Raw genomic sequence first — 19388 nt, forward strand, 5'->3', positions numbered from 1 at the left:
AAAGGCCTGAAGAACATGAAGTGTGATGCTGTATTGGTGGACATTAGTTTTGCTTCTTTAGTAGCAAACTTATTAGATAATGACACACCCTTAGACAAAAGCATTACCTTATAATTTAATGATTGTTCTCTTTCCTCTGTTTCTATTTTTGGTCTGATTGATAAGCATATTGTTAATTAGCCTAGACTGGCTGTCTTTCTTCCTAAACTTTCTAAACTTCTCAAATGCTGAAATAACAGTCATCTACTACCATGCTTGGCATAATAAAATGTTTCTTGAGGCAAGTGGATTAAATCATAATATCTTAGTTTCTGTATTCAACAATGAATACTAATTTAGACAAAACAAAGACTAAGATCAAATAAGCAGGCCATCATTTTCAGCCAATCACCTTCCAAATGGGATTATGCCCAGTATATAAGAATTCCCTTCTTAGGAGAGGAAAAGGCCCAGTGAAATCACCCCTAGTAATAGGAAAATAGTAATAGGAAAATACAATTCCATCTCTGGAGATAAATATTATGTTGTCTTTGGTGAAAAAGGAGGTCCAGTAGGAGGATCCAGCACTATCTGTCTGTGTCTGTCTGTCTGTCTCTATCATACATCTATCTATCTATCTATCTATCTATCTATCTATCTATCTATCTATCTATCTATGATCTCTCTAATATAATGTTTTTCTCTTTTGTAAAGTTACACCACACTTTTGATTACTAACTATTCATTGCAGAAGGCACTACTGTGTGTTCAATAAATTAAGTTATAATTCCAGAGTCTAACAAGATAATTGACCTCAAAAACAAGATAAATGAATAGGCTTTTCAGAGCTCATGATTAGAATACACTTTCCAGTCTCTTTATATTAGTAGTTTTCAATTCAGTGATTTTCCCATTCTTTTCTCTCTCCTTTCACAATCTATGACACCTGTCTCCCTCCTCCTGGTTTAGCACCCAAGCTCTCTTTACTCTCGGTACTAAAATTAAAAGGTTTTCCTTAAGATATTTTAATGCTTGGATATTTAAATAATTTTATTGTTCCATTTTAGGACCAACTAGCTAACTATTTATGAAAGGCTTTCATTAGGTACTTGATTTCATAAAGTTATAAGTCAAGCTGACATGCAATGTATATAATTATCGGCTTTGATTCTCACCTTTACTATATCTTGAAGGTTAAAAATTTTATATCTTTAATTTATTTTCTTAGCTAAGATTTTAATTGTAGAGATTTATGGGCATTTTGGTAATTTGATACCTAATTATAGTGTGTAATCATTAAATCACAGTCATTTCTATTTCCTTATCCATAAGCACATTTAAAATTATTGATTAGCACACCATTGTATATATTTGCATGTGTGATTTTCAATGCATATATCTAATATATCCTGATCAAAACAGGAATGTTAGCATTACCACCTTCTTCCCAGTTACAGAGGTTTAATAATATGTAAAGTAAGTTTACATATTTTAGAGAATTAATAGAAAATAAATAAAAAGATATTCTCTTGCTTGAAGAAAAATTACATAGATTCTATTATCCATGGAGACTAAATAAACTGTTAAATTTTGATATGATCCAGTCTCACAGACTATTCCAAGGAGGACTTGAGATAAGCCCTACACTTTTGCATTGTGCAGAGACTGGACCTTAGAAGATAGCTCTCAAGAACTTTGGAAATAATTATATATATATAGTTGTGGTACATTCTAAAAGCAGTCTTGTTTCCTGGAACTGAAAAGTTGGGAAGTGCTGTGGAATGTCTTTCTGTACTCTTCAAATATATGTTGCTCTGATTGGTTGATAAATAAAGCCGTTTGACCTATGGCAAGGCAGCTTAGAGGCAGGCAGAAAATTCAAAGAGAGAGACAAGAAGAAGGTGGAGAGAGATGCCAGAGAGCCACCTAAGGAGTAACATGTAATGGGACACAGGAAAGCCACAGAACATGTAGTGATACATAGATTAATAGTTATGGGCTAATTTAAGTTATAAGAGCTAGCTAGCAAAAAGCTTGAGACATGGCCATGCAGTTATAATTAATATAAGCTTCTGTGTGTTTACTTGGAAGAGGCGAGTGGGAGAGATTTTTCCTGACCACTGGCAGGCTGGGGCACAGAGAAACTTCCAACTACATTGGCACCCAACATGGAGCTTCTCATGGGTGTGCACCATGGCCCGACTGGCTCGGTTGGTAGAGCATGAGACACAATCTCAAGGTCATGGTTTGAGCCCCATGTTGGGCGCCAAATTAGACAAATTTCCAAATGGTCTTATTAAATAAAAAACATGGAGCCAAATATAGGGGTGAAAGCCTTAGAGATCAGGGAAATAGGGAAAGCCACCAGCCAACCTTACCTCACCAACTCTGCAGCTTCCAAATGGCGTGACTGCCTGTCTACCCAGGCTTTATATGCCTTGCTTTTCTGCCCTCTCATTGGCTCTCTTAGCCCAGCTACCTCTCTTCCTCTTCCTATTCAGCTGTGTCACTGTCTGTCTGTACAGACCTTCAGGTCTCTATGGTTGGTACTGAGATTAAAGGAGTGTCTTACGACACTTGGCTCTGTTCCCTAGTGTGACCTTGAACACACAGAGATCCTGCCTGCTAAGGGATTAAGGACACATGCTGCCTCACTTCCTTGTTTACTTGAAGTGGCTGGCCTTTTCCTCCTGATCTCCAATCAAGTTTTATTTATTAACACACAAATAAAATGTCACCACATGTCTGTGACAAACAGAATTTCTATATTTATGAAGCGTAATGTGCAGAAAGAAAAACTATGGGGAAATATGCTACAAATGGGAGGAAATATTTAATCCTTTATTAAATTGGAAAAATCCTATTGCAATTAGGGTTAGCTAATGTCTGGACTGGAACTAGTTTCCCTATTATGCATATTTTCTACATACTAAACTTTTATTAAAATAAAAATACCAATATAAAAAAGTCTTTCTCCAAGAAAGACAACAGAGTCCTCTTTAAATCTGTTGCTTGGACCTTGTTTGAAAACAACATAAAATAGTTATCATCAGTAGGGACACAAATTAATTATCTGGAAGATGTTTAATTCCCAATGAATCTGGAAGTTCTAGACTCAAATGCTCACTCAGCCAATTTCTGAGAAAAACCAAATTAGTTTCTAGAGACACTGCAGAGGAGGATTCAAAAACTTTTGCTTCTGTGTTTTCAAAGAATATGCCTGGGCTCACAAATGAGAGATGTTTTCTAGTTACTACTTGGCGCCCTTGAAACTTGTGGGTCTCCATTCGACCCTGTGCCTAGAAGGGAGGACATAGCTTCCAGGTACAGAAACAAACTGATAAACTCAAAGGATCTTCTGCTCTTTGCCCTTTCTCATTCACTTTACACTCTAAAAATGGGATGAAAACTTTGATGTAGTTTTCCCCAGGTGCTCATTTGTAGAATGACTTCTATGCTTATGTATCTCTGGCAAACTTGAAGGAACACCAGTGAGGCTGCCTGCATCCCTTGCCTCTAATTACATTTTAGTGTACCAGTAAATTTAGAAACACCCACATGTGGGAAGGAGGAATTCTTTCGTTGATATGTGTTTTTCACATAAAAACTACAAATCAGAAAGGCCAGCTGTCAGTATTTTGCTCAAAATCTGTAAAATGATAGCTCATATTTACAATGATAACCCAAGGTATCCTGTGCTTTTCTAGTTCAATATAGCCACCTTAGTTATGTTCTTCATAGCTTTATCATTAAGTGATAAAATCCCTTGCTAAGTCTCTAGACATAGTCAATTGAAAAGAATTTGAGAGAGTCAAAAATATTACGTTAATTTTAGCACACCTTTTCCAAATACAAGCAATTTAAGTGAATTACAACCTACTGCTAAACCAGTTTGTAAATAGGCAGAGAAAATGTGTTTATCAGTATGCATTTGCTACCACATTAATGATAACCTTTGTCCATTATGTTTACAGTCTATTTTGGTCACCCTCTATCAAGTCATGAGATTTTCTAAAATTTAGTAATACTTGGAAGAAAAATTGAGCTATTTTTGGAAGGGCATTGATTGGTAATCTAATATTAACTGATGTGTTTTAAACTGTAAATCATGGGGCTTTCTGATTTCTTTGTGTACAAGAAAATAATAGTTGTAAATTGAATTGCATTGCTCCTCAATAGTCGGCTAATAGTTTAATCATAGAATTGTTTTTCCTGTATAGCTGAATGTGTTTCTGCTGTGCTAAGAATGTAGCTAAGTGGTAGAGAACTTTCCTAGCATGTATGAGGGACTAGATTCGAGTCTCAACATCACCAAATAAAGAGAACAGTTAAGTTGTTGAGGTAAATGGCGATCCGGGGCTTTCTACAGATAATTTGTGACTTCTTTCTTATTTGCTTTCTAGAATTTTTCCGAGAGCTGCTGGAGAATGCAGAGAAGTCCCTAAATGACATGTTTGTCCGGACCTACGGCATGCTGTATATGCAGAATTCGGAGGTATTTCAGGACCTCTTCACTGAACTGAAAAGATACTACACAGGGGGTAACGTCAACCTGGAGGAGATGCTGAATGACTTCTGGGCTCGGCTCCTGGAGCGGATGTTCCAGCTGATAAACCCCCAATATCACTTCAGCGAGGACTACCTGGAATGTGTGAGCAAGTACACAGACCAGCTGAAACCCTTCGGAGATGTGCCCCGGAAACTGAAGATCCAGGTCACGCGCGCCTTCATTGCGGCTCGCACCTTCGTCCAGGGCCTGACAGTGGGCAGAGAAGTTGCCAATCGAGTGTCCAAGGTAACCGAGGGCGTGTCATCTCCATAGTTGGTTTTCCTCTTTTCTTTAAAAAACATAAGGTTTAGAAAACAAGTCAAAGCAAACATTCTCATTCCAAGTGGACTCTGCTCTTAAAGGCATTAGGTGAATGTCCAAGCTTAAATCTGTTTGTTTTTTTTTTTCCTTTCTTTTCACAAGAAAAATAATTTCAAGCAATTCCATAGGGCTTAGCAATTAATGCAAATATTTATCAACAGTGTAGCAGAGTTTTCATGAGGAATACTGTTCAAGCAAGTTGGCTTGCAATTAGCATCACAACATCAAAGACTAGGAAATGATAAATACTCATGCAAGAGTCCACTCAGGTTCTAGTATTCCAGCAAATGAAAAAAAATCTCCCAAGGTGCTGAGAGTAGAAACAGGACAGCGGCACGTGGAGTCTCTTCTTTATCAGAGTGATGTGGCTCCTGCATGGTGAGAGTGGAGCCCTCGCCTGGCACCTGCGCAAGCAGACGCCCATGGGGTGGAGGTGGGGTACTAATGGATACAAAGTGTAGGTTCTGGACGACAGTCCCTTGGGTTATCCTTTATCTTTGTAATTCCATGCTGTGTGTTGTGTTGGACTTATGAAAAAGATAAATCACTAATCCACTTTGGGGCCTTGAGGATAATGTCTGTAAACCTTTAATGCAAGGGATCATTCTAGGCCACTGGCTTTCAACATTGAACATTTCCTGCGTAGAGCATATCTGCTTCTGTTTAAGCTCTGCCTTGACATTTAACTGCTCTTATGAGGTGGGCCTGCCCATTTATGAGGTCAGCCCTACAAATAGCCTAAAAAGATGATTTATATAAGAAGTAAAGGGAAAACAATATATAAAAGGGGCCTGGTATTATCTCTCTTAAAGAAGGTCATATTTGTACAAAGATTATTGCCAAACAGTATTTTTTTATTGCAGGTCTGTGCCCAAGAGCCACAGAGTTGCTTTTTCTTTTTCTTCTTTTCTTTTTTCCCTACTGGTCCTACCCTGCAATATTTATTTTTTGTTCTTCCTTTTTATCTCATCATTTACCTCTTGGCATAAAGACAGTGTAGTCTACACTCTTAAAGATATCTCTCTATGGTATGACAGAAAATCTCTAACAACCAATTTTTAGAAATTATCAGTTTCTAAAAAGTTACAGCATATGGAAGCATTTTTTTAAATAGACGTTTAAAGCAATAATTGTAAGGAATGCAATGATATAAAGGTCATATAGCTAAGATGGTTAATGCAATATTTATCATTGGATATCAACAATATTTGACCTATCAAAGGAACAAGTTCCTCAGAAGTGGTTCAGTGTGGAAGCAGGCAAGTGGAATAGCAAGAAGATATATGATTCCACAGGGATGGTCTGTAAAATACAAACAAGTTCAAGAAGAAAAGGTAGGTCCTATATGCTGTGAACAAGATATATCTTGCTGTAAGGAATAATTTTAATTAAATTGCAGTTCAATAACTTAAATTAGAATGTAGTCACAGGTTTTAAGAGGGAGGCCTTCACCCTTGTTGAAGGATGAAATGTCCATTTAGGAAGCATGATGTGAAAAGCATGGATGAGTCTATGCACTGTTTCTGGTTGTTTGTGTTGATTCCACCTGAATGTAGCATGGTCTTGGAAGATTCCAAGTTGATGAGAAAGTATACATTTTCTTATAAAACATCTAAGAAGCTAATGTGAAATGTAGTCTAATGACTGTTTTTACTTTTTTATCAGAGGATACCTTTAATAACTGCCTGGGATTCTTTGCTTATTCTTTCTCAGGGTGTTTTACTCTTGGGTATCTGTCAGATTCTAACATGTCCCTGTTAATGTAGGACATCAGAGACCAACCATGAGTAGAATGTCACCTTCAGATTTTCAGTTTATGAGGGTTGTATTATACAAAACCAAATTCTTTCTTTCTCTAAGCAGCAGCTACAGAGGTTTGGGGTATAGTTTGTGGATCATATAACTGAAAACTTCACTATTCAATAGAGATCTTGGCTTGACTGACATGGGCTTCGTTAGTCCTAACCACCTAAAACATAAAACTGTATTGTCATTTGCTATCTGAGTTTTGGACATAAAAAGATAAGGTGGTATATAGATATGTGGGTGGGAAGATAGATGGCAGTTGGGTAGTTAAATGGTAGATAGAGCTTCGCATTCAAAGAAAACTGGCAATTACTTTTGTCAAATAATTGGTAACTCACAGATTTTCACAATTTCCAGATTATCTATAGTAGAATAGAAATGCATCCATTAGTTCTGTGATGCCTTTCCAATTACTGTGTATACCAAGAGGAAATTATTATAAAGATTAAATATACCAAGAGGAGAACAAAGCAGTAAGTTTGATGTTTAAGCCCTCTACAAATCTCAAGTGTCTATGTGCTCTGCTGATAGGGAAATTAAGAGTTGGTGGGATGGCGACAGAAGTTTAGAGAATTCGAGCCGGGCGGTGGTGGCGCACGCCTTTAATCCCAGCACTCGGGAGGCAGAGCCAGGCGGATCTCTGTGAGTTCGAGGCCAGCCTGGGCTACCAAGTGAGTTCCAGGAAAGGCGCAAAGCTACACAGAGAAACCCTGTCTCGAAAAACCAAAAAAAAAAAAAAAAAAAAAAAAAAAAAAAAAAAAAAAAAAGTTTAGAGAATTCAAGGAAAATTCAAAGGTAAATATCAACTATTCTCATCATTGTGTTTTGGGAATTTGGTTCCCTTCAATTTCTCCTCTTATTTCAGTGACAATTTAATTCTTTGAAAATATCATTAATAACTTCTAATTAATTGTTTTGACTGGAAAATGTGCTTCTTTGGCAAAACACAGCAGTATGAGACAAATGTTTTGACAGAACATAATTGGGAAATTTCTTATTAAAAAGAGGAAGATTAATTTGTGGGCCTCAACAGAATTATTTTTTAAACTTAGGTTTGCCCTCTTATGGATATAAATGATGCTTTTTCTATCTTAAAAAATAGGGAAATAATATTTTGTGAGTACAGCCAAACCTCTACATGAAGCGTTATACAATTCTCAAATGAAAAGCTATGATCAGCGACCTAAGATTTATTTTCTGTATGAATTACTAGTTTTGAATATGCCAAGAGTCGCACAACATGGAGTGTCAGGATCTTTCATAGTTTTTTTTTACGATTTATTTATTTATTATGTATACAATGTTCTGTCTGCACATATCCCCACAGGCACCAGATCTCATTACAGATGGCTGTGAGCCACCATGTGGTTGCTGGGAATTGAACTCAGGACCTTTGGAAGAGCAAGCAGTGCTCTTAACCTCTGAGCCATCTCTCCAGCCCCCTCTTTCATAGTTTTGTAGAGTGAGTATAACACCCCTACTTTAACTAAACAAATTGAAAACACCTGTACAGTTGAACACATCCATACCCTATAACTGCAGTTCTTCTCCAAGTGACTGGTACATATGTGTCCAAGTAGACATGTAGAAGAATTTTCAAAAACATCTTAATTGCCCAATCTAGACTCTATCAACAATGATCTCTGTACTCCATGGCGTCCTTTGGAGCATGAACATGAGCTATACTACACTCAATGTTTGGATCTCACAAAGCTTCTTTCAAGAAGAAAACACACAAATCACCAAAGATTACTCACCATTTATGCAAAACTGAAACAATGTGAAGCTAAGCAATACTACTCAAGAATGTACAAAAAAAATAATAAATGTGGTAAACTCAAAAACTTCAGACTGAAAACAAAAATTGTACAATGGTATACATGATGTTGGGACATACGGTCAAGCAGTGATATAGTGAAACATTTGAAGTTATTGATAGCTATTTTTAAGCTGGGTACTAGATATGGAGGGCCAGTGAGGTGTCTTCATGCATTACATGTAATATTTTTTAATCAAAGAAATTAATGTAAGGAAATTCTTTACCAATTGTCCAACCATGCCTCTTTTTACCTGTGTAGGTATAATCATGATTATGAATTACCCTTTTTTTTCACTTGCTAACCCTTCTTTAGATTCTGATGAAAAGTTCTTGTTAGCTATAACAGGCAGGTTTCTAAAAATGAATGTACAAACCAGCTTTGATAATGCAGTATTTACTACATTAAAGCAATGGAGTAAGTCTATTTTTCATCATTTTAACTCTACTAAAGATCCATTATTATCCTCCTTTTATGTACACCCATTAGTGAGCAGACACATGGATGCTAACAGCTACTCTAAAGGCTATTCAGAAAGTATACACAGGGTTTCTTAAAGAGATCTTAACTGCATGTCTGCTCACATGAAGTTTCTAACATTCATCACAGAGGCTAGTGTAGTAATCACTCTGGTGTCTTGCCTAGTCAACAGACAAAAAGCCTGACTTTTTCTCATTTCTTTAATAAAAGTAACAGCCGAGCCAGGCATGTAGGTCAGTTAATGAAGTGTTTATAAGCATAAGACCTTTAGTTCAAACCCTAGAAGCCACACATACACACACACACACACACACACACACACACACACACACACACAGGGGGGGGTGGGGAGAGGGAGGGAGGGAGACATTGTGGTGGCACAGGCCTTTGATCTCAGTACTGAGACATGTAGTGACAGGAGCGCTCCTCTGGGGCTCACTAACCAGCCAAGCTAAAGTACTTGGTAAGTTCCAGGCTAGTGGGAGACAGTGTCTCAAACAAAATAAGAAAATAAAACTGTTGGTGACACCTGAGGAACAATACCCACCATTGTCCTCCTGCCTGTGCACAGATACACACAAGCAGAGGTATAACCACAGACAAGTGTATTTGCTTAACACACACACACACACACACACACACACAAACACACACACACACACAAGTTACTTTGGTAGGTAAAAGCTGAAAATTGTGCCAAGATCAATCACATCAACTTTGCAAGTCATATCATTGATTTATTTCATAAAAATTGAGTCAGTAACAGAGCTGAGAACCATTGCACCTGGAGTATTAACAAATACTGTCATTTATATTTCTATTCTTTCTTCTTTTACTTTGAAAGGCAAGTGTGGCTTTTCAGTTTTAGAAAACCAAAGGAATTTTTATTCTGCCTGTGTTTTCTGAGCATGCTGGTGCTTTTAACTAAGAACACTAAGAAGTAGACCATCTACCACAGTAAATATCTCTACTTCGGGCCCTTCTGACCACAATGGAAAACCATTCTGAAAGAAGCACTGTATATTCTACTTATGGGGGAAATTGTATTTTGTTTTAATATTTGAAGTTTAGAAAATTTTAAGATATAAAATAAGAACATCTGTGGTACCTATCACCTGAATTATTAGCTTCCTTCTTTCTGTGATGATGTTTTAATTCGATTTGTGACATTTTCTAGAACCATAAAAGGCCTTGAATGGATGAATCCTTTTCATCATTCATCTGGGGTTTGTGTATTCTCTGTTGTGATTGGGGATTATCTAATGGAGGAAGAAGCCCTGTTTTATAGAGAGTTAGAAAAATGAAGTCAAGGCCACTCACGGTTGCTCTTTCTCTGTTATGTTGTTTGTCTGCAGTGGGTGAACTGCATGTGTTTGCTCCTCAAAAGCACCGGAGTGTTTCTTTGTACAGACATTTTCTTAAATAAGCACCTATCTATTCTCTCTCTCTCTCTCTCTCTCTCTCTCTCTCTCTCTCTCTCTCTCTCTCTCTCTCTCTCTCTCTGTGTGTGTGTGTGAGAGAGAGAGAGAGAGAATTGTGCACCATCAGACTCGTGTGTGTGTGTGTGTGTGTGTGTGTTGTGTGTGTGTGTGTGTGTGTGTGTGTGTGAGAGAGAGAGAGAGAGAGAGAGAGAGAGAGAGAGAGAGAGAGAGAGAGAGAGAGAGAGAGAGAGAGATGCTTATGTGCTTGCCATGGAGCATATGTCAAAATCAGAGGACAACTTTTGAGAGTCAATTCTTTTTTTACCAAGTATTCTCCAAGTGATGGAACTCAGGTCTTCAGGCTTGGTAGAAGGTGCCCTTACCTGCCTTCAGCCTTTAAAAAACATTACTCAAGCTGAGTAAATATGTACAAAATAATTGGTGGACCAGACAGTTTTAACTTATAAGTTCCCTTAGATAGTGAAGCTTATCTCTTCATAGTCATTGCTTTGTACTTTATGCCTTCCGATGCCACATGCTTGAAGCTCATCATTTGAAGCATCATTTCATACTTCTCCAGTACTGATCAGTACTGTTCTGCCTGTTTTCCAACCATCCTTCTCCATCAAAAGGGCCTGTGTCATCTGCTAAACATCGACATATCCTTCTGCATGTTGCTTGCAGGCTTAGAGTATACCGAGTTCTTCTCTATTCCTGAAACATTTATTGTACTGTCTTCTTACAAGATATAAAAATTCTTTTTGCTTCTCACTCTCTCATTAGTAGTTCCAAACACCTTAATTTGCTTAAGCTTTATAGCTCAAACAAAAAGTAATTAACATATAAAACACACCAAACAAAAGTTTACTGAGAAAAATCTGTAAAACAGCTGTAGTTTCCTAAAGATCAGACAAATGGTAGGTTATTGTGATCATCTGTCTGAGTGCATAAGAGGCAGAAGTTGACAACTGGGGGCAGGGGAACAAGAATTTCATTCCCAAGCCTTCCTTACTCATGGTTCATTCATTCACTCCTCAGAATGAATAAAATGTTAAAGATAGATTCAGCAGGAAGAAAGGCGCCCATTTTAATGGAATTGTAACATAATTCAAACGTAAGTTATTAAAAACAGACATCGCTTAGACTAGAACAAGAAGGGGGTGTACAAATAGCTTCTAATGGACTGGAAATCAGTGGTTTCATGCCTCCATTTTTTCCTCTCTTCTTAACTCAGTCCATTTCCAAACTTACATTTCCAGGCTATACATCTTTCAAGGAAATCTTAAAATTAGTAAGAGATTAAAATTATTTTAATAGAAACAATCAAATTCTTTTAATCAAGATTCATTTTTTCTCTTACTTCTCCAGACTCCAGAGTAATCTGTCTCATTTACTGCTAGTTCTCATTGGAGAATTCATTTTTTTTATGACACCTACATTTCCTTCTTTTTGTGATTTTCAAAGCTAATTACAGAACCTGGGACATAGTAAAATCATACATTTTCAATAAATCACTTTAATAAGCCATTTTGATACTATGTTTCTTAGTACTGCTGACGACATTGTTTTGAGAAAAGAGCTCCTGGGACACAGGCAGTTTTCAGACTTGCTATGGAGATGAGGATGACTTGATCTCCTGAGCCTTCCAGGCTCTACTTCCCAGGTGTTGAGATCCAGGTGTGCACTACCACATCCAGGTTCTGTGTCAAAATCAGAACAATGAGATTCAAGTAAAGTATTATGTCATCCAGGAAAATAGGTATGTCACTTTGTCTTGGGAACATGGAGAAACCAAGAGAATAGACAGCAGACGTGAGTGTGAAACTGGAGAATAATGTTCTAAGGGAGCAATTGGCTCTGGCCATTTCTTGCCAGGGCCTCCTGTCATGGAGTTGTAGAGATAAGGCCAGGAGGATTTGAGTTATATAGTGTGATCATCATTTCTAAGCTTTAGGCCTCTCAAAATCTTTGCACAAGCAAGGGCTTTTCAAAAGACAGTAGATGAATACATAATTTTACTTAAGCAAGATGGTCCAAAGAGAGTATCAACAAAGTGAAAAAAAAATATGTAGGTTCTGGGTTGCGAAGCTCTTACAATTGACCAGATGAGAGGCAGTGAGTTGTGAGTCATAGCAGATGTCGAACCATGTGGGGAGTCCCTCTAGTAAAGCACAAACTCCTTAGCCGTAGCTAAGGTGTGGCCCAGTATCAAGCAGGGCTTTAAGACTACAGTTTGTTTCCATTTAGCAATAACCTTGTGCTGATGGATGTGAAAATTACCAAGACATAAGTGTTTGTTTGCAAAGCATGCTAACTGTAGCATGAATCTTCAAAGTTCTTATTAATAAAATCAAACCTGAAGCGAGTTATTGGGGTCAATGCTGGTAGATCAGAGAGACAGAACAAGCCACAGCTATCTCACCTTGCCAATTCCTCAGCTGGTCCTGTTTCCTCAGACTGGAAGCCTCTGAGTCCTCAGCCAGAATGAATCCCAGCTGAACTGTGCTACTTCAAAGCCTGAAAACTTAACCAACCGAATGCTTAACCAGCCTCATGCTTAACCAGCCCAATGCTTCTAGTTTCTAGTCCTCATGCCTTATATACCTTTCTGCTTTCTACCATCACTCCCTAGGATTAAAGGCTCGCTTTCTGGGATTAAAGGCGTGAGTCACCATGCCTGGCTGTTTCCAATGTGGCCTTGAACTCACAGAGATCCCAGATGAATTTCTGCCTCTGGAATGCTAGGATTAAAGGCGTGGCTATCACTGCCTAACTAGTGGCTTTTCTGTTCTCTGACCCCAGATAAGTTTATTAAGGTACACAATATTTTGGGGAACATAATACCACCACATATAACATGGGAAAAAAGAAGCGAAGACCAGACAAATTACCTGCTCTTTATATATTTAAAAGGATTTCTGAAGAGGAAAGCAAATGCAAAGACCTATAAAAGTGTGACTTCTGGAAGGAAAACATGGAGAGAATATGGGAATGTGGCTGTAATCAACAGAATCAGTGGCTCTAAGTGGTTTAGTATAGTAGAAAGGGCAGTAAAAGCAGAGTATAGGTTTTGGTCATGAGTACATTAACAGCTTCATTTAAGCCTACATGAAAGAAGTGGTTTCATTGGTTTCATGGTGTCTAATCTCTGTCTAGATATGGTCTATAAACTCTGGCTCACAGACCAGCAAATGTCTGTGAATGGAATGGCACTATTTTGCAATAGGGGAAAACTGAAAGTATTTTTTGTTTTTGTTTTAATCACTATAGCCACTTCATATTTCTCTGATGGGCAAGGGACCATCAGTAGCATACTATTAAACGCATATGCTGGAGTCTTTAAGAGAGAAGAGTACCATGATCTAAAAGAGAACTGTATCAGATTAAAGCTGCATAGCTTTAATATATTTTGGAAACAATAAATGCTTATCCAAAGATGCTATAGATATTTTGAGCTACCTGCATAGCTTGAAATACACTGTTCTGAAACAATGCAAAGAATGGGTAAATTTTTTACATACTTGGTTTGATTTCATTGGTATGTTTGACTTTTACCTTTTGTCTACTCAGTTTTCCTTTACCATGTATTTTAATGACCAAGATTTATCCCCAAGATATAGTGTCTGTTTTTACAACCGTGATGAACTTAGTAAAACTAATTTGAGTGGCATGTCTACTGTTTGCCTATGCCCCACAGTAAGAATTCTTCGGGGGCAATGGGAAATGTGTGCTACAAACAGACAAGCTATCTTTGTTACTAATAGGAAGCATCCACTGGTTGCCAATTAAAGTACATCACAGTTTGTTTTTAACCCAGAGGATAAAACTCCAGGGCTGTAACTCAAAGAACTGTGCTTCAAAAATAACTTCATAAGTAAAAGTAGAAATAAGACATTATCCCAGTGTCAATGATGCTTCTATTATTGGATATTTATCTCTAAATGCACTCATGTAATTCCTGCCAGAAAGCTCTAGGAAACAAGTTGTTCTAGCACTAAGAAACATGTAATTAAGTCCCCATCTAAAGTAGATTCGGAGTACAGACAGGAGGTAGCCAAGGGTGTGTGATATCATAGGCCAAACTTGAAACATTCAAGGATTTCTCTTTTATTGTTCCATTTTCCAAGATTCAATGTTACAAGGATATTCCCTCATGTAATATCAGTGCACTGTAGAATTTTAATAAAGCTTGACAGACATATTGCATTATCAATGCTCACATAGTAAAGAAGAGCTTAGGTATAGATGTCACATGCTAGCATATTTTCAAATGAGTTATTGGGTCATATTGATATTTATTTGTTAGAATGATGGGAGGTGCATTATTATATTCTGTGAATTTTCCTCTGCTCTCATCTTTGTGGTGACATGAAAAGGTTAGTCCTTCCCATCTATGTGCATTATGGCTCTTTAACTGGATCGATATTCAGGCAAACAGGATGGATCAATTCCCTATGTTCTGAATACTGTAATCATCCCAAACAATGTTGAAAGTCTGCATTTTCTTGACTCTAACTGGGGTAGCCAAGAGTGAAAATGGACAGTTCAGAGTGTCAGTAATAGGATAATGGTGACCTTGACATTCAGATGGAAGTAAAGCTATAGCCTAAAATCAATTGAGACTCCAAGTTAACATCAAATGACATTTAAGTGTGTTTGCATAAACAAAAAATTTGAACTAGTTTTTGCCCTTGCAGGATGTGCTACATGTCAAAAAAAATGCCACTGTCATATTTAATACTCAGCAGGGTTATGTATGGAAATTTCTTCCCCTCTAGTTCACAATATCTGACAAATTCAGAAGTACAAATGCCTCTGTGTTCATTTCCTGTGGAATTCCTGAGAATAAAAAAACATTCATTCATTGAACACTTTAAACTTTAATAAATGTATTAATTATAAAAACATTTCACATACCATTCTCATAACAAGTACAAATATGTCTTTCTGTAAAGAAATATGTTTATTTATAAATAATATTGTGTTAAAACTTTTATTTTTCTCTTGGCTTTGTAAAAAACATATTCTCTTACTAAAAATATATCAAAACATAAGTCAACATTTATTTTACTGTATTTTAGTGAAAACTAACAATGTTTAGTGAGAAGTACTTGATTCTGTTGTGCTGTGGAAAACAGCAGAGAAGCAAGCCCTCCAGAAGTCTCCATCCCCTCCTTCCGAGGATTTTGTCATTTAGACCAGCAGCTGGGCCAGCAAAATTTGGACAGCACCTGCAGCAAAAAGGTTTATTGAAAGGATGAACCCTATGATATCCTGCCCCATTTGTAGGCAGAAGATAACTGTATAAAATATTCATGGCACTATTTCTATAAAATATTTCAAATATCTACTTGCATTGGAGAAAACTGTATCCTGACATTGTGGCTTGGATGGAAGAGAGAATCCAAGCAGAAAGACTTCTCTATTTGTGCAGATTTGTTTTCATGTTCAAGATGGAGCTTTTCTCCCCTCAGCCATACCTGATATACAAAACCTTTACTACGGTGTCAAAATTTCTGCTCCATTCTACCCAAGCCCTCTGTCTTGATCAATTTATAGTCTGTCATTTGTATTGTGATTATGGGTCCAGAAGAAGTAACAAGATGACATGGCCCTATACAGTCACCCAACCCAATGTGCTCTTACCTCCTCAAATCACAAAGAAAATTTAAACAAAATTGTCACTCTAACAGATAAACTTGATATTTAATTTTCTTTGGTCATGGGAAAAACAGTTTTGTAGATTTTCACATATTTTTGACTAAAATCAATATTGATTGACCAAACAAGATTGTTATTTTGAAAATACAGAATATAAAGGGGTAATAAATAAAACCCCTATGCAAGTGCTGTGTAGAGATGAATGTCCACTGATCATTGTAGTCTAAGGATGACAACCAAAGCTAACACACTAGGCAGTGCCATACTGAGCTACCTCCTGCTTATGACTAATTTCCAAAGCTTGATTCTAGTGCACTTGTATATAATTTTGCATTGCTAAGTCATGTAAGATGTTCAACAATGAGCTCTTCCTTTTGAACCACCCCATGCATTTCATGGACCAATGATATTTCTTTAAAAAGCAATATTCCTTAAATGTTTTTGTAATTCATTATTTGCTTCTATTGTATCATTTGTATTGTGAATATGGGTCCAAGAGATGTAAGATGGCAAAGCCTTATGGAACCATCCAACCAAATATACAATCACCCCTCAAAAGGGAAAATTCACAAGTTATAATCACATGCATATTCTTACTAAGAAAGCAATGGTTTTAAGGTGTGTGTGTGGGTGTGTGCGTGTGGTTTGATATTCATGGGTGTCTGCGTGTGGGTGTGGTATGTAGTGTGGTGTGTGGGTGGGGTGTGCATGTATGTGTTGATCTTGCCTCAACTTTACACTTCAAATTTTATGGTAGACTGGAACTACTTATTCACTGTTTATGTATTTTAATGTTGAAATTTACTGACAACTTTTTTGTACTATAAGTCCATGTCACACACACGTACACACACATACATATGTATATATACATACATATATATATATATATATATATATATATATATATATATATATATATATATATATATTTCCCCAAAAAGGCAAAAAATATTTGAAGGCATAAAAAGGAGGAAGAAATGAGAGCAAGGGAAAAACAGTATTTCCCATCAAGCCAAACATTTGAGTCTAAAATGGCAACTGGTGAACTTTGTTCTAATCTGGCCCACGGACATGTTTTATCTGGCATGCCTTCTTTAAGATTTCAAACAATATTTTAAAATTGGGACAACTGATATAAAATGTGATTTCTACATTTGGAATATTTGACAAAGCTGGAACTTGTGAACACATAGCAAGAAACTGAAGTTTCTAAATGGTTGGTTTCAATGATGTTGAACATCCGCGTCTACATCCAGTGATACAAAGCTGGTCTGTGGAGCACTTGGCCTGATCCTGACGTTAGTGTTTGCTACCATTGATTGCAATGATTGGCCTTTTATTTCTAATAGATGAATCTGTTTCTGTATCTCTTCCTTTGGCAAAATTGAAGACATGAAAATCAAATGAGGCCATGTTTGGGGACGCACACCGACTTTGTGCGGGCAAGGCTGTTCAACGCATTTAGCATGGTGCTGTGCTCTGTCTTTAGAGAATACATTCAGTGAACCTCACCTGCAGCTAGTACTTGACCCCTTCAGCTTTGACTTAATAAAGGCTCTGTAAAGCTTTGTGTCAGCCATCAACATGAGGTAAACATTATTCCTTAATCAGCTGACAACAAATCAATAGCTAAGAAAAGCCTGCCATGTTGCTGGGACCAGGAAAGAAGCCTGCCCACTCTAAGATCCTCCGTGTAGTCACGGCACTACTAGTAAGTTCACTTCCGCAGAAATGGCTCTTAGCACGGGGCCTCACATTCCGCTTGTTAACACCATCGTGATGTTATCAGGACCAAAGCATCTCCCTTCTCACATGAATGGAAGTGCAGGAGTGCTTTCCAACCCAGCCTCTGTGGCAGGACCTGCCCTTTAATGAGTTCTACAGGGTAACTAAAGTTCTTATCTCTTTGATTAGATGACGACTCTGGATTAGAATGGCAAGGCCCCTGAGCTATAATTCCACTCTGCCTCACTCAAGGATGAAGATTTTCTTAGGACATAAACCTCCACAACTTTCAGGAATGCATGAAATAGAGTGCTTTCAGCCACATATATGCTTTATAATTCTACATATAGAAACAACAAATGAAAAAATTAATGATGTTTTATTTAACACAGTTTACTCAAAGCATTGGCATATGTATATACAGTCAATACAATATTGATGTACACATCTTAATTTTTAGAAGACATTATGAACTATGAGTTAGAGACATGGCTCAGTGGTTAAGAGCACTTGCTGTTCCTCAAAGGACTCAAATTTGGTTCCCAGCACCACAAGAAGGCTTATAACCACCTGCACCTTGAGCTCTAGGGATTAGGTATGATCTTCTGGCCTTTGTGAAAACAGCTTGAATGCACTTCACATATGTATGTGTGGGCAAAAACTCATAAAATAAAAATAAGTAAACCATTTTCAAAAGTCTAAATGAAAAGTTAACAATAGCTTAATATATACCCTTTAAACATAGGCTCTTGAAGGTTATCTATCAACAAATTCAATGACTCAAAAGACTAATTTGTGTCCAAGGAGAGTTGAGGGTACTGCCTATGCTTTATATAAAGTGAGTTGTTTTCATGTAATAGCATTGATTTCCTGAATTTTGTGATTACATTAATGTACATTTTGTCATGTTTCCATTATGTAGTTTGTACAAGTCTCACTTTGGATGAGCATCATTCCACAGCTCAGGAGCCACACATGCCTAATACCTAATGAAATGGGCAGTGCACAGATAAAGATTGAATGCATTATACTTCTACTTAAGATAACAAAAACTTGAGAAGTCATCCAAGAAAGACTAATTTTGTAGCTAATTATCCTCAAAGATCCACAGGCTACAGGGAAAAGAGAGAAGTGTTTTGTCCTTGCATGGTTCCTTTTTGTCCCTGATTCAAATTCTAACATAAGATAGAGACTTTTTTTTTTAATTGAAAAATTTGTCATCACCAGAGCCTTGAAGGTCCTATATGTAATGCCACTGGTGTCCCTGGATGTGATAAGCACCAGGAAGGTTACAGATCATCACAGATAAATTACCCTGTAATTTTCAGTCTGCTCTAGGGAATGAGGAGAAACTAATTAATATAGCAGGTGGCAAATATCAATGGGTGTTAGTATCAGCAACAAACAAATAAATACTGAATTATAATGGAGGAAGGAAACTCTCTGGGTTGCTTACTTCTCAAAAAACTTTCTAACATGAGGTAGTGTCTTACTAGATCAAGGCACTCTGAGTCACATGACCCATTTTCATCTGTTATTGTGTCTTGACCAAGTTAATATCGATCCTCCTCAAATGTCTACCACCATAAGAGGGATCGGGTCATTTTCATTGATTCTATGGGTTTT

The 19388-nt window shown here is 37.2% G+C and overlaps 1 protein-coding gene across 1 annotated transcript in view; it reads left to right on the forward strand.

The window, feature by feature from the left end:
- Gpc6 (glypican 6) overlaps positions 1-19388 on the forward strand; it is a 1071780-nt gene that overhangs the window by 520307 nt on the left and 532085 nt on the right. The window contains exon 3 of the mRNA XM_006994688.3: positions 4383-4774. Coding sequence (XP_006994750.1) covers positions 4383-4774 — 392 coding nt within the window. The remainder of the gene's footprint in view (positions 1-4382; positions 4775-19388) is intronic.

The sequence above is a fragment of the Peromyscus maniculatus genome, chromosome 9 (genome assembly GCF_049852395.1).
Source record: "Peromyscus maniculatus bairdii isolate BWxNUB_F1_BW_parent chromosome 9, HU_Pman_BW_mat_3.1, whole genome shotgun sequence".
NCBI lineage: Eukaryota > Metazoa > Chordata > Mammalia > Rodentia > Cricetidae > Peromyscus > Peromyscus maniculatus.